At 39.0% G+C, this 27,888-nt stretch overlaps 1 protein-coding gene across 4 annotated transcripts in view; it reads left to right on the top strand.

Moving 5' to 3' along the window:
- LOC132402111 (potassium channel subfamily T member 2) overlaps positions 1-27,888 on the top strand; it is an 884,531-nt gene that overhangs the window by 432,123 nt on the left and 424,520 nt on the right. For all 4 annotated transcript variants that reach the window (XM_059984711.1, XM_059984712.1, XM_059984713.1 and 1 more), the window contains 4 exons: positions 803-1,032; positions 8,160-8,376; positions 18,527-18,632; positions 20,641-20,813. In XM_059984711.1, the coding sequence (XP_059840694.1) occupies positions 803-1,032; positions 8,160-8,376; positions 18,527-18,632; positions 20,641-20,813 (726 nt within the window). The remainder of the gene's footprint in view (positions 1-802; positions 1,033-8,159; positions 8,377-18,526; positions 18,633-20,640; positions 20,814-27,888) is intronic.

The following is a 27,888-nucleotide window of genomic DNA, read 5'->3' on the forward strand; positions in this document are numbered from 1 at the left end:
CTACCCTACATTCTTTGGCTATTTTCACCCCTGCACTTCAGCATTGATTTTCCATTGGCCTCCCTGATCTCTGCCTCTTCTGACACCCCCACACCTGCCTTTGTTTCTGATCCTTCTTCTCCTGTAATTTCATGCTGACCTCCCTGGTTTTCCCTTGTACCTCTTACCTCTGAACAGTGCTGTTCTTGCCGATTGCTCCTCCTCACCCAGTCCTTTTTGCTGGCCTGCACGGTCAATTCCAGTCTACCTGTCCACTCATTCATTCACCACTCCTCTAGAAACCAGCCCCAGAAAGTATATACTTTAAACATGAAAACCTGCAGTATCTGACAACTTGTGACTGAGGCCTTTGGTTTTGGTTGCAATTTGTTTAGACAGGTGGATCCAAGGCCTTTTAGGCTGCACTTAAATTTCTCTTCTCGACTTCACATGAGTTTTCAGCCTTTTATATTTGATGTATTTGCATTCAGGTTTTGTTTGTGTGTAAAGTTAATATTGGGGCTGTTTCAGTAATTTCAGAGAAAACAGTAAAAGTAACCAGGTGAAGAAACAAAGTCAAATCGAAAGAAACCTCAGATGCTGGAAATCAGAAACAAAAACAAGGAATACCGGAAAACTCAAGCAGCATCGATAAAGAGATAATCGAGGTCATATTTTAGGTCAAAGACTCTGACTGACTGTGGCACTTCCAGTATTTTCTGCTTTTATTTAAACTTCACACTTCATTATAAGTAAAGCATTGTGTCCATGAATCCCATAAAGAATTCAACCTCTTCAACCTCCTTTCTCTGGTCAATTTCAGGTATGGAGCTTGTCTAATTGCTGTAAAAAGAGAAGAAAACAAAAATATTTTACTTAATCCTGGTCCTCAATATATCATGAGTTCTACAGATATCTGTTTTTATATTAACATTACCAAGGAAGAAAACTCAGCATTTATTAAGCAAAATGAACAATGCATAAATAGTATATCAAATACTATGTATCATGGAGCTTCCAGATTACCTGTTCACAGCATCATTGCTAGTATGGGTAAGCATAACAATCACATCAATTCTCTGCTGATTTATTATTATGTGCAAGTTCTAAACTCCTGAGGGGCATGGATGGTTGTCAAGCAAACAGATCAGGAAAGTTTGATCCACATTCTATGCCGGAGAACTGATTTCTGCAATGGTAGCAATTGGGCAATTAGAGAATATTTTTGCTTGCTATTTGCTGGATGCTGCGGTGTGAGTCAGTTTACAATCATGAACACGCTCAATGGCCATCTTATTAGGTACACCAATACACCTGATCATTAATGCAAATATGTAATTACGCAATCATGTGGCAACAACTCAATGCATAAAAGCATGGTCAAGAATATGGTCAGACATGGTCAAGAAGTTCAGCTGTTGTTCAGACCAAACATCAGAATGGGTAAGGAATATGATCTAAGTGATTTTGACTGTGGAATGATTTTTGGTGCCAGATGGGGTGGTTTGAGTATCTCAGAAACTGCTAATCTCCTGGGATTTTGTTGCATAATGGTCTCTAGCGTTTACAGAGAATGGTGCAAAAGAAATCAGAAAAAAAAATTCAATGAGCAGTAGTTCTGTGGGGGAGAAAATGCCTTGTCAGTGACAGAAGTCCGAGGAGAATGGCCAGACAAGTTCAAACTGACAGGAAGTTGACAGTGACTCAAATAACCACATGTTACAACAGTGATGTGAAGAAGAATATTCCTGAATGTACACCTTGATGTGGATGGACTACAGTAGCAGTAGTTCATGAACATACACTCAGTGGCCACTTTATCATGTGTAGGAGCTACTGTTTAACCTCTTAGTTCATTATAGTATGCAATTTAAAGTAAGGTTCAACTCCCTGACATCATATTATGTAGCAAAATCCTTTCACATCAAACATATACTAGTGACTAACCCATCCCATTCTTGATCAGGGTTCAATACCTGCTGGTCTCTGTAAGGAGCTTGTATGTCCTTCATATGAACACATGGGTTTCCACTAGGTGCCCTGGTTTTCTCCAACATCCCAAAGATGTATGGTTAGGGTTAGTAAGTTATGGGCATGCTATGTTGGCATCAGAAACATGGTGACACTTGCAGGTTGTCCTCAGCACAATCCTCGCACTGTGCTGGTCTTTGATGCAAAATGACTTATTTCATCCTATGTCGTGATGTTCATGTAACAAATAAAGCTAAAGCTAATCTTTAATCTGCAGGTATTTTTCTGTAGTAGTCCCCAGAATGTTTAATCCAGAAAAGTACTTGCTGTCACTTGAAATTCCAAAGCTTAACAATTGTACTTTATATGCATTTGACAGGAGAACTTTGGTTGCAATTCCAACATGATTTTTAATGCTTCTTCTACCATCTTTAATCTGCGTTACTGCCTTTACTAGGAAGTGACTGTAGAGACTAGCCTGATTTGCCAGCCATGGACTTTGAATCTACTTTGGCAAAATGACTGAGTGTATTTTAAATTACTATGCACCAGTAACAGTTCAAAATGAGAGAGAGAGAGGGAGGGAGGGAGGGAGGGAGGGAGGGAGGGAGAGGGAGAGGGAGAGGGAGAGAGAGAGAGAGAGAGAGAGAGAGAGAGAGAGAGAGAGAGAGAGAGAGAGAGAGAGAGAGAGAGAGAGAATGAATAAAGTTGTGAGCGTAATTGACCTGTTTAATAGTTTCATCTATCTAACTCAGACAATTACAATCTTCAATATATGTAAACATTGCACTGCTACTTTGGTTAGCTTTAATAGAAGCCTAGTGTGCTATTAAGACTTGGTGTGGCATTATTCAGGGTGTTTTCCAATAAAAAATGGAAATTCAGTTGATTTTCCTTGATTCCTGTGGAGAAGGAAAACACTAACGATAGGGCTCAAGTGAAATCATCGTTATGATTTTGGCATTAAATTGCACTTGCCTAGAATCCTCATAAGCTTCATGATATAACAAAAGTAAATACAACTATTTTTACAATCATTGTAATTGCAAAAACTATGGCAATTTTTTTCAAATAACTTGGGTTTGAGAAATATGAAAATGAATTATACAAATGTACTAACAGTTCTATGAAAATGTAGAAACATAACGATCACAGTGGATCATAGAAAGATTAATTGAGATGCTATTTGTAGTTATAAAACTTTTATTGTTTACTATGAGCATCTGTGAAATCGACTTGAAAAATTTCCTGCAATTGCTGTTTATCATAGAAATATCTGGACAAACTATCAATGATTTCAGCTATCTGTCATTGACTGTGGGGAATAGTTGAGGAATAGTCCAGATAATTCTGTGGTATAATCAAGGAAAAGCATGAATTGATGAGTTCAAGTGTCGTACAAACTGGTGTCAATTCAAAATATCCTAACATTAGGTTTATTGCCTGAGTATCTTAAATGGGTATCTAAAATACAAACTTTGCATATATGGACTATAATTTCTTCATATAAATCATTTAAGTTATAGTTGATTTTAAATGCCAACATTGGAAACATAGAAACATAGAAAATCTACAGCACAATACAGGCTCTTCGGCCCACAAAGTTGTGCCAAAACATGTCCCTACCTTAGAAATTATTAGGGTTACCCATAGCCTATTTTTCTAAGCTCCATGTACCTATCCAAAAGTCTCTTAAAAGACCCTATCGTATCCACCTCCACTATCGTTGCTGGCAGCACATTCCACACACTCACCACTCTCTGCATAAAAAACTTACCCCTGACATCTCCTCTGTACCTACTCCCCAGCACCTTAAACCTGAGTCTTCATGTGGTAGCCATTTCAGCCCTGGGAAAAAGCCTCTGACTATCCACATGATCAATGCTTCTCATCATCTTGTACATCTCTTATCAGGTCACCTCTCATCCTCCTTTGCTCCAGGGAGAAAAGGCCAACTTCACTAAACCTGTTCTCATAAGGCATGCCGCCCAATCCAGGCAACATCCTTGTAAATCTCCTCTGCACCCTTTCTATGGCTTCCACATCCTTCCTGTAGTGAGGCGCCCAGAACTGAGCACAGTACTCCAAGTGGGATTTGACCAGGGTCCTATATAGCTGCAACATTACCTCTTGGCTCCTAAATTCAATTCCACGATTGATGAAGGCCAATACACCATATGCCTTCTTAACCACAGAGTTAACCTGCGCAGCTGTTTTGAGTGAACTATGGAATCTGACCCCAAGATCCCACTGATCCTCCAAACTGCCAAGAGTCTTACCATTAATACTATATTCTGCCATCATATTTGACTTTCCAAAATGAACCACTTCACACTAACCTGGGTTGAACTCCATCTGCTGCTTCTCAGCCCAGTTTTACATACTACAAATGTCCCACTGTAATCTCTGACGCCCTCCACACTATCCACAACACCCCCAACCTTTGTGTCATCAGCAAATTTACTAACCCATCCCTTCACTTTCTCATCCAGGTCATTTATAAAAATCATGAAGAGTAAGGGTCCCAGAACAGATCCCTGAGGCACAGCACTGGTGACCGACCTCCATGCAGAAAATGACTCGTCTATAACCACTCTTTGCCTTCTGTGGGCAATCCAGTTCTGGATCCACAAAGCAATATCCCCTTGGATCCCATGCCTCCTTACTTTGTCAATAAGCCTCGCAAATGCCTTATCAAATGCTTTGCTGAAATCCAGATACACTACATCTACTACGCTTCCTTCATCAATGTGTTTAGTCACATCCTCAAAAAATTCTATCAGGCTCGTAAGGCATGACCTGCCCTTAACAAAGCCACGCTGACTATTCCTAATCATATTATGCCCCTCCAAATGTTCATAAATCCTGCCTCTCAGGATCTGCTCCATCAACTTAGCAACCACTGAAGTAAGACTCACTGGTCTGTAATTTCCTGAGCTATCTTTACTCCCTTTCTTGAATAAGGTAACAACATCCGCAACCCTCCAATCCTCTGGACCCTCTCCCGTCCCCATTGATGATGCAAAGATCATCTCCAGAGGCTCAGCAATTTCTTCTCTCGGCTCCCACTTTAGTCTGGGGTACATTTCATCCAGTCCTGGTGACTTAATAATTTTGCATTGTTTCATATTTTAAGAAGTTAAGAAAGGATTTATGAAACAGGACTGTGAAGGCCACGTGCTATTTTGTGAAATGATGGAGGGCTGTGCAGATGAATGTATTGCTGAAGGAATGCTACTGCAGGGAAACTTCAGATTTAAGGACCATTGGAACCATTTTATGGGGAAGTGGTGTCTATACAAGCACAATGAATTGAACCTCAGAACAGCACTCTTCCTTGTTGAGAGGTTTATTAGCAGTTTTTGGACAAACTTGCATGGGATAGATATCAGAAAGTAGTGTAGAAAATAAGTAAAAAAGGTGCTCAAAGGATTGAGAGAGAGCAATAACTTCAGAGCAAGAAGAGTTAATTTTTTTTAGATAGGATTAGACCAAGAAAAAGTACTTGAAAGAATATGACAGGTGTACAGCACATGAAGGAAACATTCTAAACCAGATTAAGACTTTCAGGATACAGTTAGCCATATGGGATGAAACTGATGGAATAGTGTTCAGGAAAGATAGTTTGGCAGGAAAGGGAGTGCCGGCATGCTATGGCAGATGTATTGGGAGGTGGTGGGCTTTAATTTTTGACAAAGTTATTACTGTTGTGGAGACAATTATCTGGAATGATCCAGGATTTTCATTTAGAATTGAGAATTGACAGAAATGAAATAGTGAACAGTTGAAGCAGCTGCTATGGTGAGAGAAGCAAAGTTCATGTTTCGGATCAATCACTCTTTATTGGAACTGACTCAGTGAGAGACCATGCTTGTTTTAAGTTCCAGAGAAAGGGAGGAGTGGAGAGAACAAAGGAACTACCTACAGATTGTGGAAACTAGAGATAGGTGTGCTTTTGATGCTATTGATGAAAGGATGATGAATGGTTATTAATCACAGTTGATCTGTCTAGACGAGTGTGAATAGAGGGAAATGAATAAGGGCATTAGGCAAAAACAGACCAATTCTAGAGCAGGGAGATGGAATTTAGTAGTTGCTGGAAACGCTAAATACAAGAGAATTTTGGAAATTATCATGCAATTAGGTAGCAAAAACAGAGACTGAGTATTATATTTACAGTGATGTTCCCAGGAAATACAAATATTACAACTTGTTCAAAAATTGGGTAAGTATAAATTCAGCATTTTGCAGGTAATTTGGTTTAACCTCAAAGGTGGGAAACTGTAAACATGATAACTTGGCAGAGAAAAAGCAGTCACATCAAAAAGTTTGAACTGATGAATTTGTTAGAGGTAAATCTCTCTTTCTCCATCTTAGGAGATAGGCCAACAGCTACTATCTATTATAAGCCTACTGACTCCATCATCTATCTCAAATAATTTTCATCCCACCTTGCTTCCTATCAGGACTCTGAAATTCACCAACTTCATTTGTCTTTGTTGTATTTGTTCTGATAATGAGACTTCTTGCACAGGTGCCTCTGCAATGCCTACCTTTTCCTTTTACTATTGTCAACAAAGCTCTACCACATTTCACCAATTTCCCATATACCTGCTCCCACCCCCTTTCCTCTGGGTGGATAAAAGAATAACTTTTCCTGGTCCTTACCTTCCTCATCCAGCAGCTTCTCTTTTTAACAGATCATTCTCTACATTTTTAGCCACCCTCAAAGAAATCCCATGACCAAATGTATTTTCCCCTCTTCACCCACTTTCAGCATTTCACGAAGATGATTACTTTGGCAATTTTTTTTGTTCACCCTTACTCACTAACCACTCCCTTCTTGCAGCATTTTCCTTGAAACTGTAGGTGTTGTAATACTTCTCCTTTCACATATTCACTCCCCACTATCCAGAAACCAATCAGACTTTCCAGTTGAAGCAATGATTCACTGGCTCTTCTTTCAATCTAGTGTACTGCATTCTGCATTCTCCACTATAAATCCTCATCTCAGTCGCACTCTGACATATCTATTGATTCTGTCCTTCTATACTATCACAGTAAGGCTCAATGCAAGCCTGAGGGAATGCAACTCATTTTCTGCCTGGGCACATTGCAACAGCCTTCTACACTTAATGTTCAATTATACAGCTTCAGATAACTTAATGTTTCAGTCAGTGCTACTTATCCCTCCATAAAGTTAACTCAGCTTGTTTTTTCCCCCTCTTTTTGTCCTCTTGTGAACCTGACCTGATGTGCTTGTCCTCCTGCTCTGCTCCCACATTGTTTTGTGTAGATATGTTCTCGCCCTCTAACAGTTCACATTCATTCATTGATCAAATGACCTTATTTACAGCTTGGTCTAACTAGTAGAAAGGGTTGAGGAGAGCAATGAGTGGAGCAAAGGAAATGTGTGTAATGAACAGACATCACTTATTGTTAATAGCCACTCATGAACTAATAAATAATTAAAATGTGTAGTTTTATCCCTTCAAGCTGCAAATTGATTTTAGAGAACTTGTAAAAACTTCGGATTTAAATTTATTCTTTCTTTTCATTTTTCTTTGTCATGTTTACCTCATATTCCATTCTTTCCTCTCCATCTCTGTTTTGACTTGACACCCAAATTACCCCAATGCTATTTCATCTGCATAGCTAGCCGGTGGTGTAGTGACATCCGCACCGGACTTCGAGGTGAATAGTCTCAGGTTTGAATCCGGTGGCTACTTGTTCTCTTTCCATCCATGCTGCGTTGAGTGTCGAGCTAGTAACTCGGCCTCATTTAAAAAAAAATCAAACAAAATGCTTAAGAAACTGCAAGTTTGCCACCCATGATGCAACAAGGTGTGGAAAAGAACATGAACAATTTCATCTACAGCCTTTCCTCTTTGTAGTAGAGAATAATTTTTATCTTTGTCCATTGATTGCTGAGTTTCCAGATGCCTTGTTGCATTTGCTGTTTATTTCCTTAAATCACTCAGCCCTACATCCAGCAAATACTGCACAATAATGCGGCATGTCATGAGATGTCCTGTTCTAGTAAAATGTGCTCCAGTTTCAACAGTGTGTAATGTAGGAATCAGGAGGGATTGCCATATTGTGATGATACATTTTTAATGTTGTTAACAAATCTTTGAATGCCACAATGTACATTTAACAAATAGAAATTAATTTGCAGTTTTAATAAATTTCATAACTTTTACTTTTAGGCACAGTAGCCATAGACCTCCAAGATACAAGGTGTCGACCTCCAGCAGGTCCAACTTTGACCCTTCCTTCAGGTGTCGATAAAGAATGTAGGAGGTCTAGTATTGCACCAGTTTTAGAAGTAGGAGATGTTTCATCTATTCAAGCCTGTGAGCTTCTAAGTGACCACTCGGAGGATGAAGCAAATCCTTCTGATGAGCAAGCATCCTCAACAATTGAGTAAGGTTTTATTGAGTTTTGCAATATGTAGGGAAGATATTATTTTAGACTTATGACTGTTAACTCTGTGATTAACTATGTATTTATAAGAAATGCGAACAAACTATGTGAGCTTTTGTTTACTATTTTGAAGAGGATAACATATTAATATCAGATACAATCCTATTATTTTTATCATCTTTGAATACCGTTGTTCCCTAAAGATACCAGCATTAATTTCTCCCTCTTATTTATAACTGGCTAATCAGTTCTTTCATTTGAACCTACATAGAAAGTGCTTTATAATATGCAAAATTTGAATACATTAACTGTTTCAAAATATCAAATATGTTTTAAATAATTTGGTTCATGTAAATAGGACTGTGCATAATATTTTGCACACTGCCTTTTATAAGGTACAACTTAATGATAAACACATCCATAATTCATGAGAAAAGAAAGTAATTTTGATTCTAATTAACAATGTCCTCTGTTTTGTGTCAATTCAGTTTGATAATTTTAATCTCAAGCACACATTATATTTAGAGTCAATTTGCTTGTAGACTCATGTCCATGTAATCTTCTCAGCCAGAAGGATTAAACAGTTCAAGGCTTTTAACTTTATCATAAATGGATCAAAATTACTGTAGTTAAATTGCAAGGCATGCTGGTGACCTTTGGTAAGAAAAGCTTCTTCTCTCAGGGAGCTTTCATAATGTACCAGTGACTTGATACTGTCTTCAGGGGCCTAGTGAGCCAATCCCCTTTGATGCAGAAGCAAAGGAAACAACAGTATGCACACATGTGCCAATAGAGCAAAATGATTTTAATTAGCGTTAGTGTGATTAGCAATTTATTCTGTGGAGCCAACTAATCTCCTGGCACTTACTTATACAGGAATCAGTTGTCCTCTGCTTCATTTCACAGCAAATACCTCAAAACTTTTAACTTTGTTTCCATCTGGGCAAATAATATGAAAAGTAAAAGTATACTTTAGTTAACATATAAATCAACCAGATGCTAATAGTATATGAGATGTGTTTTTTAGATTATGAATTTCCAAATGTTGCTGGATATGCATCCTTCTACTTTTTAACCTTATGAAAAGGGCTGTTTCACTAAAATGCCTTGTGTGTTTCAATATTGCACTTTACAGTATCTCCAATGCTATTCATCCTTTTCCAACTTAGATACTTAAAATTAGTCTTATTATTCTTTTTTTATACTTTCGGTATCTTTTCCACTTTTTAACTCATTCTTTCTTTCCTCTTTTTATTTTCCTTTTGGTATCTTATTTGCTTTATTTTGATTGCCCCATTCTGGCTTTTTATTTTCCAATTGCTGTATCTCATTGATTCTAGAGGTTGTTCACTACAGGCTCAGTATTACCTTGCCTCGGTGATGTTATCTGTTAAGATTTACAGCTATCAGTCAACATTCCTTAAGCTGAAGAATTGGAGAAGGAGTCTGCTTTACCAAAACACCTAGATATCAGTTAATATAATTAAATGGGCAATCACAGGCCTGTATTCAACATTCCCTCTAGTGCTTTTTTAAGCTGCATGAACCAACAATTGTTCAGAGCAGGAAATATTTACAAGGCCTAAAAACTGTACAGCTATTCATTTGTTTTAATTTTGTAATATGTATACCATGAATATTTAGAATGAAAACTGAAAAATCACATATGATATTATTTATTAATTGAAAGGTATGATGAAATACAGGACAAGAAAGGAAGTCTCTCACATTTTCTAAACTACTTCTCGCTGGTCTTTATACAAATCCATTGGCTGTAAACGTTGTCCAGATTAGTTTTGCATCCAGATGAAATACACATCTTAATGCTTATTAAGCAAACACGAGGAAATCTGCAGATGTTGGAAATCCAAGCAACACACACAAAATGCTGGTGGAACACAGCAGGCCAGGCAGCATTTATAGGGAGAAGCACTGTTGACATTTCAGGCTGAGACCCTTTGTCAGGATCTGACGAAGGGTCTCGGCCCGAAACGTCAACAGTGCTTCTCCCTATGGATACTGCCTGTTAATGCTCATTAGATCATTCAAAAGTTCCACTTCTAGTCTGTTTCTGGATTTACATTTGGTTGAATTCATAAGACTGAATCCAGTTTCACAGACATCACTAGAAACTTAAAATGTTCCAACCATGTCAACAAGAATTGACAGTTTCTCAAATTCTTCGTTTCAAAGCACATAGTTCAGCATATCAGTGAACATCTTAATTGAACCTGTCTAAACTTCCACAGAAATTACTTTAGTCAGAGGGTGGTAAATCAGTGGAGGCCAAGTCATTGGATGTATTTAAGGCAGAGATAGATAGGTTCCTGATTATCCCTTGAAGGTGCTATCCCCTTCTCACAATTCCTCCATCTCTGCCGCATCTGTTCTCAGAATGAGGCTTTTCATTCCAGGACGAAGGAGATGTCTTCCTTTTTTAAACAAAGGGGCTTCCCTTCTTCCACCATCAACTCTGCTCTCAAACGCATCTCTCCTATTTCCCAACCATCTGCCCTCACCCCATCCACCCACCACCCCACTCGGGATAGGGTCCCCCTTGTCCTCACCTACCACCCCACCAGTCTCCGGATCCAACGTATAATTCTCCATAACTTCTGCCACCTCCAACGGGATCCCACTACCAAGCACATCTTTCCCTCCCCCCCCCCCTCTTTCTGCAGGGATCACTCCCTAAGCGACTCCCTTGTCCATTCATCCCCCCCCATCACTTCCCACCGATCACCCTCCTGGCACTTATCCTTGCAAGCGGAACAAGTGCTACACCTGCCCTTACACTTCCTCCCTCACCACCATTCAGGGCCTCAGACAGTCCTTACAGGTGAAGCGACACTGTGAGTCGGCTGGTGTGGTACACTGCGTCCGGTGCTCCCGGTGTAGCCTTTTATATATTGGTGAGACCCGTTACAGACTGGGAGACCGTTTCGCTGAACACCTATGCTCTGTCCGTCAGAGAATGCAGGATCTCCCAATGGCCACACATTTTAATTCCACGTCCCATTCCCATTCTGATATGTCTATCCATGGCATCCTCTACTGTCAAGATGAAGCCACACTCAGGCTGGAGGAACAACACCTTATATACCGGCTAGGTAGCCTCCAACCTGATGGCATGAACATTGACTTCTCTAACTTCTGTTAATGCCCCTCCCCTTCTTAACCCATCCCTGATATATTTAGTTTTTTTTCTCTCTCTGCCCATCACTCTGCCTGTTCTCCATCTCCCTCTGGTGCTCCCCTCCCCCTTTCTTTTTGCCTAGGCCTCCCATCCCATGATCCTTTCCCTTCTCTAGCTCTGTATCCCTTTTGCCAATCACCTGTCTGGCTCTCAGCTTCACCCCACCCCTTCTGGTCTTCTGTCATTTTGCATTTTCCCCACCCCCTCCTACTTTCAAATCTCTTACTATCTTTCCTTTCAGTTAGTCCTGATGAAGGGTCTCGGCCCAAAACGTCAACAGTGCTTCTCCCTATAGATGCTGCCTGCCCTGCTGTGTTCCACCAGCATTTTGAGTGTTTTGCTTGAATTTCCAGCATCTGCAGATTTCCTCGTGTTAGGTTCTTGATTAGCCAGGGCATTAAAGGGTATGGGGTGCATCAGGGGAGTGGGGATGACTGTAATAATTGGATCAGCCCATGATTGAATGGCAAAGCAGACTCAATGGGTCAGCTGGCCTACTTCTGCTCCTATACCTTATGGTCTTATTGTCTTATGGTTTTAAATGAAAAATCTGAAATCAAAACATTGCTGGGATATTTCTAAGGCAATTCTTTCATTAGTGTTTGTAATAGTAGCTGAGTATTCTTTTTGTCAGTGGTAGTACATTTTCATTTCCAAATTCAGAATTGGTTGAATTTGTAATAGCAACAAGGTCAAAAACCTGTAGTTCTCTTAAATCAGGAAATCTATTATCCAAGTGATCACACACAAGTTGATTGAATCGAACAATAGGTGCTATATCAATGTCAGAATGTATAGATGCAAAAAGATCTTTCACTTTGTCACTCCAACAAGCTATATCACCAAGATGCTGTGACTGAAACTTAATAATTTTTGCTTTTACATACTGCAGTGTAGTGCTTCAATTCTATTCAAACAGCTTTTCTGAAGGAACTTAAAAAGTGATGCCAGATCTTCTAAAACATCACTAAGGATAGTCAATGCTAATTGACATTGTGGATTGGTCAAAATCTTGAGGCAATAGTTGCTGATTGGATCATTCCATTCATTAACTTACTCTTTGCAATACTGGATCAAAACTTCATAATTCCTCACTAAAGCAGTAAAGGCTAAATGTCTTGATAGCCTCCTTATAAAGGAATTAAAATGTGTGGCCACAGGGAAATCCCACTTCTTTCTGTAGACAGTCCGTAGGTTCTCAGCAAAGCAGTCTCTTAATCTACATTGAGTCTCACCAATATACGGAGGCCACACCGGGAGCACCGGGCACAATATATGACTCCAACAGACTTACAGGTGAAGTGTCAGTGGAGAAGGGAAGAATGTGCTTGGTGGTGGGATCCTGTTGATGACATAAAGAATTATGTGCTGGCGTGGAGGCTGGTGGGGTGTTAGGTGAGGACAAGAGAAACCCTATCCTTGAGAGAGTGGCAGGAGGTTGGGGTGAGGGCAGATGTGCATGAAACAGAAGAGATGTGGTTGAGAGCAACATTGATGATGGAGGAAGGAAAGCCCCTTTCTTTGAAGAAGGAGGCCATCTCCTTTGTTCTCAAATGAAAAGCCTCATCCTGAGAGCAGATGCGGTGGAGACAGAAATTGAGAGAAGGGCATGCCGTTTTTATAAGTAACAGGGTGGGAAGTGGTATAGTCCAGGTATCTGTGCAAGATGTCCATCCATATATCTATCAAATGTGTCTGCCCACGGCCCCCTCAACTGTCACCATGAGGTCCTACTCAGGTTGGAGGAACCACACCTTATATTCCGTCTGGGTAGCCTCCAAACTGATGGTATGAACATTGATTTCTCGAACTTCCAGTAATTCCTCTTCCCCTTCACCATTTCCATATGTCTACTCTATGTAGTACTGTAAAGTGTTGTGCTAACCACTAGGCTACTGTGCCACCCCGTGTGCATGAATTTCTTGCATTGAATGCACAGAAGCATTAGTTTTAATTGCTAGGATAATCTTATCAGTTACCACTTTGACCATAGTTAGACTTCTTTTGAGCATCTTGTTTCATGCTCTTTGGAGTTTCAGTTAATGTGCAAAATTCCACATTTCTTCTGGTTGCATAATTTGTTAACCGCATCGCTATGAATTTTCTGGTTAAGATGTCATTTTAAATTATCTAACTTAAATCTTTACATTTTTTCTACTACTGAACTTGCCCCCAACTTTTGCTTCTGCACAAGTGGTGCATAACACAGCCATTATCTTGACATGTAAAAGTATTGTGGAATTTCATTTTTTTGTTTTTTGATATGTATACAGTAGTTCAACTTCTATAAGTTGCAAAATCCTTTCTACCTTAAATTCTGTACAAGATTTGTTCTTCAAAGTATTTAACTCTTCTTATGCCTTTTAGACATCATTAGGATACTAATAATAATCATTATTATTTGAAAATACTAAAAATAATTATTATTTGAAAAAATTAACAAGATAAGTTGAAAATTTAATTAAATTAATAAAATAAGCAATCATATATACAATTTTATAGAAAGGAATTTTTACCTTGCAATTTTAATATAAAATTTCTTCTCACATTATGATTTTTTTGAAAGATTACTTCCAAAAAAGCCAGAATATGGTATTTTCACATCAAGCAAACACAGGCCACAACTTGCAACACAAGTTAAATGATGATAGGCAGTCAAAACAACTGACAGGCACAATGGAAAAAGTAAAATGTTTTGACTAGATGACATTCGCATTTAGCAGGCTAACAGTTTATTAACAATAAGCTACTGACTTCCATTCTGTGTTTATTGTTACAATTTGTAGTAGTGTTGTAACTTGAAACATTGACAATGCAAATATGTTGAGACTCTAAAATGTTTCAAACTAAAGGTTGTAGTCCTTCTATTGCTTAAGAGATTCATGGATTACATTCTTAAACAATTAGTTACAGGGTATTTCACGATTATGTTAACAAAGATTTCATAGTTATATTAGCATAATTTCAACATTATATTACCATTTTAAAAAGATATTTCCAGCTGTGTGGCATCAAATGCTATGTTCATGGGAGTGTTTTAGTTGCTGTGTGGTTGTGCATCAATATAGCTTAAAGGGAACAGTTCCTGTATGGATGCCTTGCTACTTCCTACTGCAAGACTATAAAGGAAAAGGAGAACTCTTCAAAAAATGAAAATGCTCCAATTTATTTGCCAGATTGTTATTCAAATATAACAGTTTCTTCTCCCATCCCAAGTATATGCTGGTTAGTCAGTTAATTGGCCACCATAACTTATGGAGGTAGAAGAAACAGGAGAAGTTGCTGGCACCTGAGAGAGATTAAGTTACAGAAAATTAATTGGAATAATTGGATTGATGGGAGTATTGTAGGGGCTCGGTGTAGTGAACGGCCTCCTATGTCAATCTAATAACCTTATGGGTGCTTAATAAGATAAAATCCTATGGTATTACAGGGATGATACTTGTATGGATAGAGGAATAGCAGACTGGCAGGAGGCAGCTAGAGGGAATAAAAGGGGCCCTTACTGGTTGGCTGCTAGTGGCTAGTGATGTTCCTCAGGGGTCAGTATCGGGGCCGCTACTTTTCACATTGTTTGCCAATGATTTGAATAATGGAATTGATGGCCTTTTGGCAAAGTTTGCAGATGATGTAAAGATAGGTGGAGGGGTAGGTAGTGCTGAGGAAGCAATGCGATTGCAGCAGGACTTAGGCAAATTGGAAGAATGGGCAAAAAAAGAATACAGTGTTGGGAAATGTATGATAATGCATTTGGGTTAAAGGAACAATAGTGCAGACTATTATCTAAATATGGAGAAGGTACAAACACTAGAAGTGCAGAAAGGGACTTGGGAGTCCTCTTGTTCATTTACCGGGTGAGACTGTCGTAAAGAAAACAAAAGCAATGTTGGCATTATCTCCTTACTTTCAACACAAATGTAAGGAGATAATGCTGAGCCTTTCTAAGACACTAGTCAGGTCGCACTTAGAGTATTGTCAACAGTTTTGGGTCCCATATCACAGAAAGGATGAATTGTTATTGGAGTCAGTCCAGAGGAGGTTCATGAAGATGATTCCAAAAGTGAAGGGGTTACATATGAGGAGCGTTTGGCAGCTTTGAGCCTGTACTCACTGGAAATTAGAAGAATCTGTGGGGATCTCATTGAAACCTACCAAATGTTGAAAAGAGTAGATAGAGAGGATGTGGAGAGGATGTTTCCTATGGTGGGGGTATCCAGAACCAGAGGGCACAGCCTCAAAATTGAGGGGTAATCTTTTAGAACAGAGGTAAGGAGGAATTTTTTTTAGCCAGAGAGTAGTGAATCTGTGGAATGCTCTGCCACAGACTGCTGTGGAGGCCATGTCTGTGGCTATATTTAAGGCAGAAGTTGATTGTTTCCTGATTGGTCGGGCATCAAAGGACATGGTGAGAAGGCACGTATATGCGGTTGAGCAGGATCCAGGGTCAGCCATGATGAAATGGTGGAGCAGACTTGATGGGTTGAATGGCCTAATTCTGCTCCTACATCCTATGGTTCATTGATATCTTCACAATCTCTCATAGCGATGGTTCAATCCATAACACTAAAAACAACTTCAAAAATTCTAATACAATTAACTTCTTTGAAGCCTCTTCAAAGCACTTTTTAATGCTGAAGGCGTTAGCAGTTTACAACTCATTAGATGTCATGCTGAGGAATTAAATGGGTGCGACATGCACCTCACCCTGTTTGTAGCCTGTGCTAGCCCACCTGCTGCAGTAAGGAGCAGTGGACATGAGCAGCGACTAGAACACAGTGGCCAGACTGAGGCTTTAACTGCAGATCATACTTGGAAACTGCTAGACAGGGGTAAATAAAATTAATATTAAAACATCTGCTTAAAACACACATGTAACTGCTATTAAAACATAAATATACAATTATTTTTTAAACCTTAAAAATACTAGCTTTTTAATTCAAATAAATAAATTAGTGGGAACATGTTAGATGCACCAGCCTATGGCCATTTCAAGAGCAGGATACAAAGTGTGCCCAGACTTTCTGTTCAGCATCTGCACATGATGACAGTGCAGAAGAAATCTTCTGACTTCAAGCTCATTCCTGATTTCTGCACTGCATTACTCACAGCTGAGGTGCAGGACACTCTTTTGCCTCTGTTTGGACCTGCATGCTCTCCATTAGCATATTCCATTTATTTACCTCATAAATAGCTCCTTATATTTATTTGTTTCCCTGAATCTTAAACTTGCAGTAGGTCACTAATTTGGTTGCTTGTGGAATTGTTAAGTAGTTTTTCTTCAGTGCTTTTGAAACATTTTATGGCAGGATAAAGAATTGTGACATTACCTTTCCTGGAACGTAAGAGTCAGTAGTAGATTTTTATCAAAACCTAAAGCTTTTGACTCTATTCTAAAATGCAGACTTGGCAAATCCATTTTCCACTATTCCTTAAAATTCCATCTTAATACTCATATCAATAGAGAAGGGGAATAGAGAAGATTTGTTGGCAATGAGCAACTTCTTCTTTACACAGAGAGTGGTATGTTTATGGAATAAGCTGCCAGAGGGAATGGTTGATTCAGGTACAAGAATAACTTCTAAAAGACAGTTGGGCATGATTATGAATAGGAATGATTTAAAAGGATATAGGTCAAGCATGGGCAAATGGTACTAGCTTAAACAGACATTATAGTTGACATGGCCCAACTGCACCAAAGGACCTCTTTCTGTGCTGTTATGACTCTACCTACTATGGATTTATATACTCCCAATAATTATGACTGATTCCATGCTTTAGGCATTAATTTCCCAAGTAAAACATTGCCATCTGTCATCTTTGAACCATTCTATTACAGCACAACCATAGGTATTATATAGTTACAGGAACCTCAAATTAATCCTTGGTTGTCAAGGCATTATACCTAATACTCTAGTATCAGCAAAACAATTCAGAAAGTTATTATTTTTTTGTACAAAACTCATACCTTAAAATGTATGTGCAAAGGACATTGCAAAAGACTTGATTGCCAGTGACTTTTTTTCAATATTAATTATATTATAATGAATAAGTTGACATTTAACTATTTCCCTTACAGTGGTACATCTTGTCTCACATCCATAATCTGGATCAAAATCAGTCCTTTCACTCTAGAATTGTGAAACTCAAAACATGGCCACTCAACTCATCATGCTAGAACAGACACAGTAGTTGCCAATATCTGATCAAGATGCTGCTTCCAACAAATGAAACACATAGGTCTCCATACCTGAGAAATGTGATCCTCGCCTCTTGTCACAACCTCATCCCGATTCTGTACAGAAGTGAAAATGGCTTAGGGAGTAACTCTTTAATAGTTTATCCTTATTCCTGAAGTGCTGTCTTATAGCATCTGAACCCCTTTTCTAAAAATGCAGAACACAATTGACTTTTTTCCCTTTCTGTCAAAAGATGGCTGCACCTGTCCAGCTTTTGCCCTGTTACAAAGGAGATAATATACAATCTGGACATCTGCAATATCTCTACCTTTCCCCAGTTCATTTACATATAATAGCAGTAGTGCCACACATCCTTGTCACACTTCCATGCAGCTAGGTCTTTCATTGTATATGGTTTAGCATTTGTGCAAATGTACCCCACCACATCCTGATGTGTGATTATTCTTTGCGGTTTCCACTTTGAATTATGAAAATTATGCCAATTTTCTTTAACAGAAAGTACCCACTGTCTCAACTCTGCTCTATAACCATTGTTTGGGCATACACTCTGAAGTAGACCATAATCAGATCATTTTCAAAATGTATTTAATGTACAAGACTATGCTGCACATACAGTTTTATCTGTTGGATATGACTGTATTTTACTAGGCAAAATTATTAATGTTTTTCATCTGTCAAATGTACTTCCAGTAAATAATTATGATCAGAGATATTTTAAGATGTACAATTAACATGACTGATTTTTATTTTGTTTTAGGTATGTTAAAGGATACCCTCCAAACTCACCCTATATTGGAAGTTCTCCAACCTTGTGCCATCTCCTGCGGGAAAAAGTTACGTTCTGCTGTCTTAGGTTAGATAAGGTATGAGTTCAGTTATTAGAGTGAGTTTACATATACTGAGGTACATTGCCAAGCTTGTCTTGCATACTGTTCATACAGATCAAATCATTACACAGTTCATTGAGGTCATGCAAGTTAAAGCAATAACAAAATGCAGAATATAGTGCAAGAGAAACAGTAAGAGTACCGTAGAGGGAGACAATAAAGTGGAATATCATAATGAGGTCAAGAGTTCATTTTATTGTACTTGGAAGCCATTCAATAGTTACCTAAAAGCAGGGTAGAAGTTGCCCTCGAGCCTGGTGGAACATGCTTTCTGGCATTTGGATCTTCTGCTTAAATGGTGAGGGGAGAAAAGAGAGTTCTTTGATTATGCTGCCTGCTTTACTGAGGCAACAGGAAACATAGACAGAGCCTGTGGAGGGGAGGTTGGTTTCCATGATGTCCTGAACTATGTCCACAACTGTCTGCTCTTTTTTGCAGTCACAAGCAGAGTAGTTGCCATACCAAGCCATGATCCATCTAGACACAATGTTCACCATGGTGCATTGATAAAACTTGCTAAGAGTTGATGGGGATATGCCAAATATCTTTTGCTTCCTCAGGAAGTAGAGCATTGGTGAGATTTCTTGGTAGTCGGATCAGTACAGACATATTGACAATATTCATTCCAAAGAGCTTGGATCTCCAAACCTCTTAACCTCAGCACCATTAATAAAGGTAGAAGAATGTGCATAGTACATTCTGTCCTTTATAAAGTCAATGTCCAGCTCTTTTGTTTTGCTGACGTTGAAGGAAAGGTTTTTGTCATAATACCATGTTACCAAGTTTTCTATATTCATTGTGTACTTCGATTCATTATTTGAGATATGGTCCATTGCATTATCAGCTGCAAACCTGTATATGGAATTAGAGCAGACTTTGGTTGTATGGTCATTAAATTATAGGGAGTAGAGTAGGACATTAGTGATGCAGCTTCATGGGGTACCAGCTTTGAGAATAATCGTGGTGAAGGTGTTGCTGCCTCGCATTTCAGATTACAATTTGTTAGCCAGGAAGTCAAGGATCCTGCTATAAAGGGAGGTGTTGATGCCCATGTCCGGGAGTTTGGTGAGGAGATCAATTTCCATTGCTACAATATAATGGGGCATCAAGAATGTTCTATGTTAAAAGTTTTCTATGTTGACATTAGCAAAGTGGCAAAAATCTGCTTTTATAAAATTGAGGTATAAAGGAATCATAATTCTAATTCTCTCCCATAACCATCTTTGTTAATAATTCAGGAGAAAATTGAAGCAATCCTTTGTTTTGCAGTTCTTCAGGCACTTTAAAACCTTTGTGTTTTTATATGCCTATTTGCTCTGAAGCTATGTCTAGGAGTTTTACTTACATAAACATATTGCACCCTTTTATTAGTTTGGTAATGCTTTATTTCATCTGATATTCCTACACAGAAGTGAACATGTAAAACATAAATTCATTTATATCACATACACTATTGCAATGTTCTCAGGTGACATTGGAAAGCATCAAAAGTCCTGCAGATACTGATGCAATTTAACCTAATTTTATACAAACTCCTCCATATATATTAACATGCATTCAGAATTTGTTAGGCACTTGAAGATTGTAAATGTGTTATAGCATCAGGAGGCACAGGCAAAGACTTTAAAAAAAACTCCCCAGAATGGATGCAGTATACACATGGTTCCTTTTCAGAGTGCCAAATAAACAATATGTAGACATTTCTTAATCCTGATATGATGTCAGTTCCCTGGATTTTTTATATATATGTATATATTTTGGTCTGAATCAAAATTCCCCGCAAGCAAACAATGGTAACAGTTCCCCTTCTTTCTCTTTCGTCTTTCTACTTTATGTGTAAGTTTTCAAAGAAGGAAGAGATCTTCTTTTGGAAAAGAATGAAAGTTTTTTTTTTATCATTGAAGGCAAACTAATTGAGAGAAACTGAAGTATGTTTTTATTTAAGTAAATAAATAATTGAATTTCATTTTTTTGTTCCTTCCAGGGGTGCCACCATAATTGCTATGAAGATGCAAAAGCATATGGATTCAGGAACAAACTTATCATTGTTTCTGCAGAAACTGCAGGAAATGGATTATATAACTTCATTGTTCCTCTTAGAGCTTATTACAGACCAAAGAAAGAGTTAAATCCTATAATACTCCTTCTGGATAACCCGTAAGTGTTTTTTCTTGTCTTATTGCTGTTTAATTGATTGACAAATTTCTGTTATAATGATCTCCTTCAGATTAATCACCTGAGAACATAAGAAATGAGAGATTCCTCAGCAAGATCATGGCTGTCATTCAGCTCCATTAACTTTCCTGTGTGTGCCTCATCCCATGATACCTTTTGACTCAGAAAGTTGACCATCTGATCAAATTGTTGAATGCAAAGCAACCAGGGTCTTCTGGACAATCTAAAAAAAAACACCGCTCATAATAAAAAATTATTTTCTCTGTCCTAAGTGGCTGACTCTTCATTCTAAGTCTTTTTCCTTTGAAGATCGACTCTCCAACCAGATGAACCTAGGGAATCTATATCTGGGAGATGGCACGGTAGTGTTGTGGTTAACACAACACTTTACAATGCAGATAATCCAGGTTCAACTCCCATTGCTGCCTGTAAATAGTCTGTACGATCGGCCCATGATTGTGTGGGTTTCCTCCGAGTACTCTAGTTTCCTCCCACAGTCCAAAGCAGTACCAATTAGTAGGTTAATTAGTCATTGTAAGTTATCCCATGATTAAGCTTGGATTGCTGGTTTGTGTCACTCGAAGGGCCTATTCCACACTGTATCTCAATAAAAAAGAAAATAAAAATGAAGCAACCTTTCAGCAATTATGTAGGTTGCAATGATATTACCCAACTTCTAATGAGTGTAGAGTCTACTTAAATAAGCTTGGGAAGGAATTTGCATGCACTTCTCAATTACATTGCTTTCATTGTTTTAACCAACTTTCTACAAGTATCAGTAGCACTTAATGAACTCTCAAGTGTTGTGAAAGAAAGTAGTATGCAGTACATATAGGCCATTCACTGCTTCTTTTACTTGTTTCCCTTCTATATGATCACTAGAGAACTTAAACGGACATGAAAACAATCATAAATAGATTTGGAAACATAATTTGGCTTAGGCAGTTGGTAATTTAGGCCTGAAAGGACAGGAATTTTGTGTAAGTTAGGTACCTTCTGTCATATTTCTGAGCTCCTAGCTTACTCACCTCTCTCCTTTAAGCTATCATATTATTGATCCAAAGCAATGCAAAACACTGAGGGAACTCAGCAGGTCAGGCAGCATCTGTGGAAATCCAGCATCTGCAGACTTGCTTGTGTTTATATCACTGATCCAGTTTATTCTCCATTTGCAACCCCTTTCATTCTAGTCCTGTTAGCTATATTTCTTTCCCCTTGAGCATTGTTTCCTTCTTCAAATCTACCATCATTGTTGCTCGACTAAACTAACTGCATTTAGTTGCTCAGTCATTGTAAACTCCCATTCCATTGTAAATTTCTTAACTGCTCTGTTACTGGGATTGACTTTTTTCATGAGCATGATAGTCCCGGATTCCATCCTCCTTTAACTGATACATTACCTCACATCAATATCCTAATTACATGTGAACTTGATTCCTCTACAGTCCTGGATACCCCGTCCAATGCATTCTCTGGAAGCCTGAATTCATAAAGATATGTATTTTCCACGTTCTAACGTAACTAGGCCAATTCACCAATTACCCCCAAGCTTATTGAGCTGCATCGGATCTTGGTTAAGTGACAGCTAAAATTGTGATGTTTGTTTATTTTTTTGAATTTTCCCACAGCGTCAGTCATCCCAACCTGTTGAGGCTGATTGTCCAGAGGTTCAGTGCTTCATCACAGACAATATGTATTCAAACAGCAAGCTACCTTCCTCAGAATTCTTTCCAAGTCCTCTGCTCACCCTCTTCCTTTAAGATAACTTTAAACCACATCTCCTCATATGACATAGAGCAAAATTTTGTTTGATGGTATTTCTATGAGTATGTTAGGACTTGTTGCAACTTTAACAATGTACTAAATAAATAGAGTCATCAGCATAATAGCACAAAAGTAGTCCCTTTGGCCCAAACAGTCCATGCTAAAATATTATTCTGCCTAGTCCCATAAACCTGAACCTGGACCATAACCCTTCATATGCCTCCCATTCCTGTACTTAACTGAACATTTCTTAAATGTTGCTATCGAACCTGCATCCACCACTTCTGCTAACTGCTTGATCCCTCTCACACTGCCTTCTGAGTGAAGAACTTCTCCCTCAGGTTTCCTGCAAAACTTTCACCCTTAACTTGTAACCTCCATTTCTAGTCTTACACAACCTCAGTGGAAAAAGGCAGCTTGCATTTACCCTTCCTACAGCCCTCATAATTTTGCATACCTCCATCAAACCTCCTCTCATTCTCCTACACCACTAACTTACTCAATCTTTTCCTGTAATGCATGTCCTCAGGTCACAGCAATATCTTTGTAAATTTTCTCTGTACTCTTTCAGTCTTATTGATAACTTTCCTATAAGTATATAAGTAGGTGACCAGAAACGCACACAATTCTCCAAATTAAGCCTCACAATGTCTTATACAACTTCAACATAACATCCCATCTCCTGTACTCAATACAGTTGGCCCTCCTTATCCGCGAGGTTTATAGGTTGAATAGTCCCTTATTCAACCTAACTCAATGCGGTGGGCCTTAGGACCCAGCGGAACCTCAGGCCTTATTTAACCTGTCTCAATGCGGTGGACATTAGGACCCGGCAGCAGAGATCTGAATCTGCAGTGTTTCTGTTCACGAGAATAATCAGGACCACGATTGAAAATAAAGTGGAAATAATAAAGCGATCAGAAAGAGGTGAAACGCCATCGGTTATTGCAAAAGCGTTAGGCTACGTCGGTCAATGATCGGAGCAATTTTAAAGGATAAAGTGAGAAAGGCTCTGCCCCGATGAAAGCTACAATTATTACTAAGCAATGCAGTGGTTTAATTATTGGGTTTGGGGGTTTTGGGTTTTTGATCTTACACATCAACCCAGCATGGTGGAGAGCGTACTCGATAGCAATCTGTCACTAGATTGAACTCGAGAACTTCCGTTCCCGAGCCCAGCACTGAAACATATGTTCTTAAGTGTTTTATATGCATAGAAAGGTAAAATATATACTATATACTAAGACAAACATCTGACTAACTGACACTAAATAATACCGGATGTGCCTGTTCCGACTTACTTAGTAAGAGAACTTCGAATTTTTTTCGATCCCAATCCACAATAACCCACACACATCCTCCCGTATGCTTTAAATCATCTCTAGGTTACTTATAACACCTAATACAATGTAAATGCTATGTAAAATAGTTGTTATACTGCATTGTTTAGGGAATAATGACAAGAAAAAAAAGTCTGCACATGCTCAAACAACAAGTGCTGAAGAGCACTTCCGGGTTTTTGCGATTCGCAGTTGGTTGAATTCACTCATGCGGAATTCGTGGATAAGGAGGGCTGACTATACTTTGTTTTATGAAGGAGAATGTGCCAAAAACACTCTTTATGACATAATCTACATGTGTATTAAAGGAATATAGAATCATAGACATCTCCAGCTCATTACGGGCTCTTCAGCCCACAATGTTGTGCTCCCATTTAACCTACTCTTGTAACCGCCTACAATTATCCTACCGCATAGCCCTCAATTTTTCTAAGGTCCATGTACCTATCTAAGAGTTTCTTAAAAGACCGTATTGTATCCAACTCTACAACTGTTGCTGGCAGTGCATTCCATAGACCCACCACTCCCTGTGTCAAAAACCTACTTCTGACATCACCCTTGTATCAACTTCCAAGCACCTTAAAACAATGCCTCCTTATTTCTTGGTTTATTCTTAGAGCTTTTCTTGAATAATCAGAATCAGAGTTAGGTTTATTATCACCAGCATGTTCGTCAAATTTGTTATCTTAGCATCAGCAGTTCAATGCAATATATAATATAGAAGGAAAAAAAGACAAAATACAGGCAGTCCCCAGGTAACGTACGAGTTCTGTTCCGGAGTCTGTCTTTAAGTAGATTTGTACATAAGTCGGAACAAGTACATCCGGTATTACTTAGCGTCAGTTAGTCAAACGTTTGTCTTAGTATATAGTATATATTTTACCTTTCTATGCATACAAAACACTTAAGAAACATATGTGTTCCAATAAGTAAACCACTACGTTGCTTAGTAATAATTGTAGCTTTCATCGGGGCAGGGCCTTTCACATGCTCCATTATTCTCACTTTATTCTTTATCCTTTAAAATTGTTCTGATAGTTAACCGACTGTAGCTCAATGCTTTTTCAGTGACCAATGGTGTTTCACCTATTTCCAAATGCTTTATTATTTCCACTTCATTTTCAATTGTGATCACTTCCCATCAATGGAACAGAAACACTGCGTGCGGCGGTTCCCGACCTCTGCCGGCTCCCGAGCTCCACTGGGTCCTAAGGACCACCGCATGGAGACAGGCTAAATGGGACAAGTAGGGGCTGTGCTGGGTTTGGGTATTTGATCTTCCACAATATTCCGTGTGAGAATTTAAACTGGGGGTGGCAGTGTTTTTTTTACGAGGTCGAGTTGCGAGCTCGACATCAACCCAACACGGATGGTATGGGAGTCACTGGATCGAAGTTGGAAACCTCCGTTCACCAGCCCAGCGCTGATCTCACTGCGCCACCAGCTGACCGTAGCGGGGGGGGGGGGGTGCGGGCGTGGTCAGGGTGAATCTTGCTAAGAAAAACTTAAGCCAAATACAAAGTTAAACACTCAACACAGTGTCAATGGCAACCACTTAAAATGGCGGATGGCATCATGATCCGACATAAAATGGTGGACAGCGTCCTCCTTCCTCGATTTGCAAGTACAAGTTGTCCATAAGTCGGACGTTCGTAACTCAGGGACTACCTGTAAAACAATAATAAATGAATAAGTAAATCGATTACAGTACAGTGGGCCCCCCTTATCTGCAAGTTCCACATCCATGAATTCAACCAACCGCAAATCGAGAAACCTGGAAGTGCTCTTCCAATACTTGTTGTTCGAGCATGTACAGACTTTTTTTCCTGTTATTATTCCCTGAACAATGCAGTATAACAACTATTTTACATAGCATTTACATTGTATTAGGTGTTATAAGTAATCTAGAGATGATTTAAAGTATACGGGAGGATGTGCGTGGGTTATTGTGGATCGGGATCGAAAAAAAATTGGAAATTCTCTTACTAAGTAAGTTGGAACAGGTACATCTGGTATTATTTAGCGTCAGTTAGTCAAACGTTTGTCTTAGTATATAGTATATATTTTACTTTTTATGCATATAAAACACCTAAGTATGTATGTTTCAGTGCTGGGCTTGGGAACGGAAGTTCCCAAGTTCGATCCAGTGACAGACCGCTTCTGAGTGCACTCTCCACCGTGCCCGGTTGATGTGTAAGATCAAAAACCCAAAACCCCAAAACCCAATAATTAAACCACTGCGTTGCTTAGTAATAATTGTAGCTTTCATCGGGACAGAGCCTTTCTCACTTTAACCTTTAAATTTGTTCTGATCGTTGACTGACGTAACCTAATGCTTTTCCAATGACAGATGGCATTTCACCTCTTTCCGATCGCTTTAATATTTCCACTTTATTTTCAATTATGATCGTGATTATTTTCATGAACAGAAACACTGAAGATTCAGATCTCTGCCGCCAGGTCTTAAGGTCCACCGCATTGAGACAGGTTGAATAAGGGACTTGAGCATCTCTGTTTTTTGGTATTCGCGAGGGGTCCCAGACCCAATCCCTTGCGGATAAGGAGGGCTGACTGTATATGTATCTTGAATAGATTAAAAATTGAGCAAAAAACAGAAATAATATACATTAAATAGTGTTCATGGGTTCCATGTCCATTAAGATTCGGATGCCAGAGGGGCAGAAGCTGTTTCTGAATCACTGAGTGTGTGTCTTCAGGCTTCTGTACCTCCTACCTGATGATAACAGTGAGAAAAGGTCATGTCCTGGGCCCTGGAGGTTCTTAATAATGGACACAGCCTTTCTGAGACACCGCTCCTTGAAGATGTCCTGGGTACTTTGTAGGCTGGTACCCAAGATGGAGCCGACTAAATTTACAACCCTCTGCAGCTTCTTCTGGTCCTGTGCAGTAGCCCTCCCCTCCCTCCCCAATACCAGACAGTGATGCAGCCTGTCAGAATGCTCTCCATGGTACATCTATAGAAGTTCTTGAATGTTTTTGTTGACATACCAAATCTCTTCAGACTCATAATGATGTATAGTCACTGTCTTGCCTTCTTTATAGCTACATCAATATGTTGGGACCAGGTTAGGTCCTCAGAGATCTTGACACCCAGGAACTTGAAATTGCTCATTCTCTTCACATCTGATCCTTCAATGAGGATTGGTACGTGTTCCTTCATCTTGCCCTTTCTGAAGTCCACAATCAGCTCTTTCATCTTGCTGATGTTGAGTGCATGGTTGTTGCTGCAACACCATTCCACTAGTTGGTATAGCTCGTTTCTGTACGCCCTCTTGTCTCCATCTGAGCTTCTACCAACAATAGTTGTATCATCAGCAAATTTGTAGATGGTATTTGAGCTATGCCTACCACACAGTCATGGGTATAGAGAGACTAGAGCAGTGGCCTAAGCACACACCCCAGAGGTACACCAGTGTTGATTGTCAGTGAGGAGGAGATATTATTACCAATCTGCACAGATTGCTATCAGAATGAAACCAGATTAGCTTTCCTACAGTCCTTTAGCAACTCACAATGGTAAAGGACATTTAAAATACCTCTACCAGGGCCCCTGTAATTTCTACACTAGCCTCCCGTGAAGTACGACAGGGCACCTTGTCATGCCCTGGGACTTATTGACTCCAATGTGCCTTAGGACAGTAAACATCTCCTCTTCTGTAATCCAAATGTAATGGCCTCACTACTGTTTTTCCTCAATTCTATAAACTCTGACAATATCCCAGATGCAAAGAAATCCATTTAAGATCTTCTTCATCTTTTTTCTTCTTTCTTTTCTTTTTCAATCTTTTTATTGAGTTTCATATAAATATAAAAAAAACATAACATAATAATGAATAGGTTATGAATACAATAGACTTAAGATTACATTAATAATAGGATAATGATATCCTATTAAACATCAACAACAAAAAAGTACATTAATCAATCAAGTC

The sequence above is a fragment of the Hypanus sabinus genome, chromosome 11, assembly GCF_030144855.1.
Source record: "Hypanus sabinus isolate sHypSab1 chromosome 11, sHypSab1.hap1, whole genome shotgun sequence".
Classification (NCBI taxonomy): domain Eukaryota; kingdom Metazoa; phylum Chordata; class Chondrichthyes; order Myliobatiformes; family Dasyatidae; genus Hypanus; species Hypanus sabinus.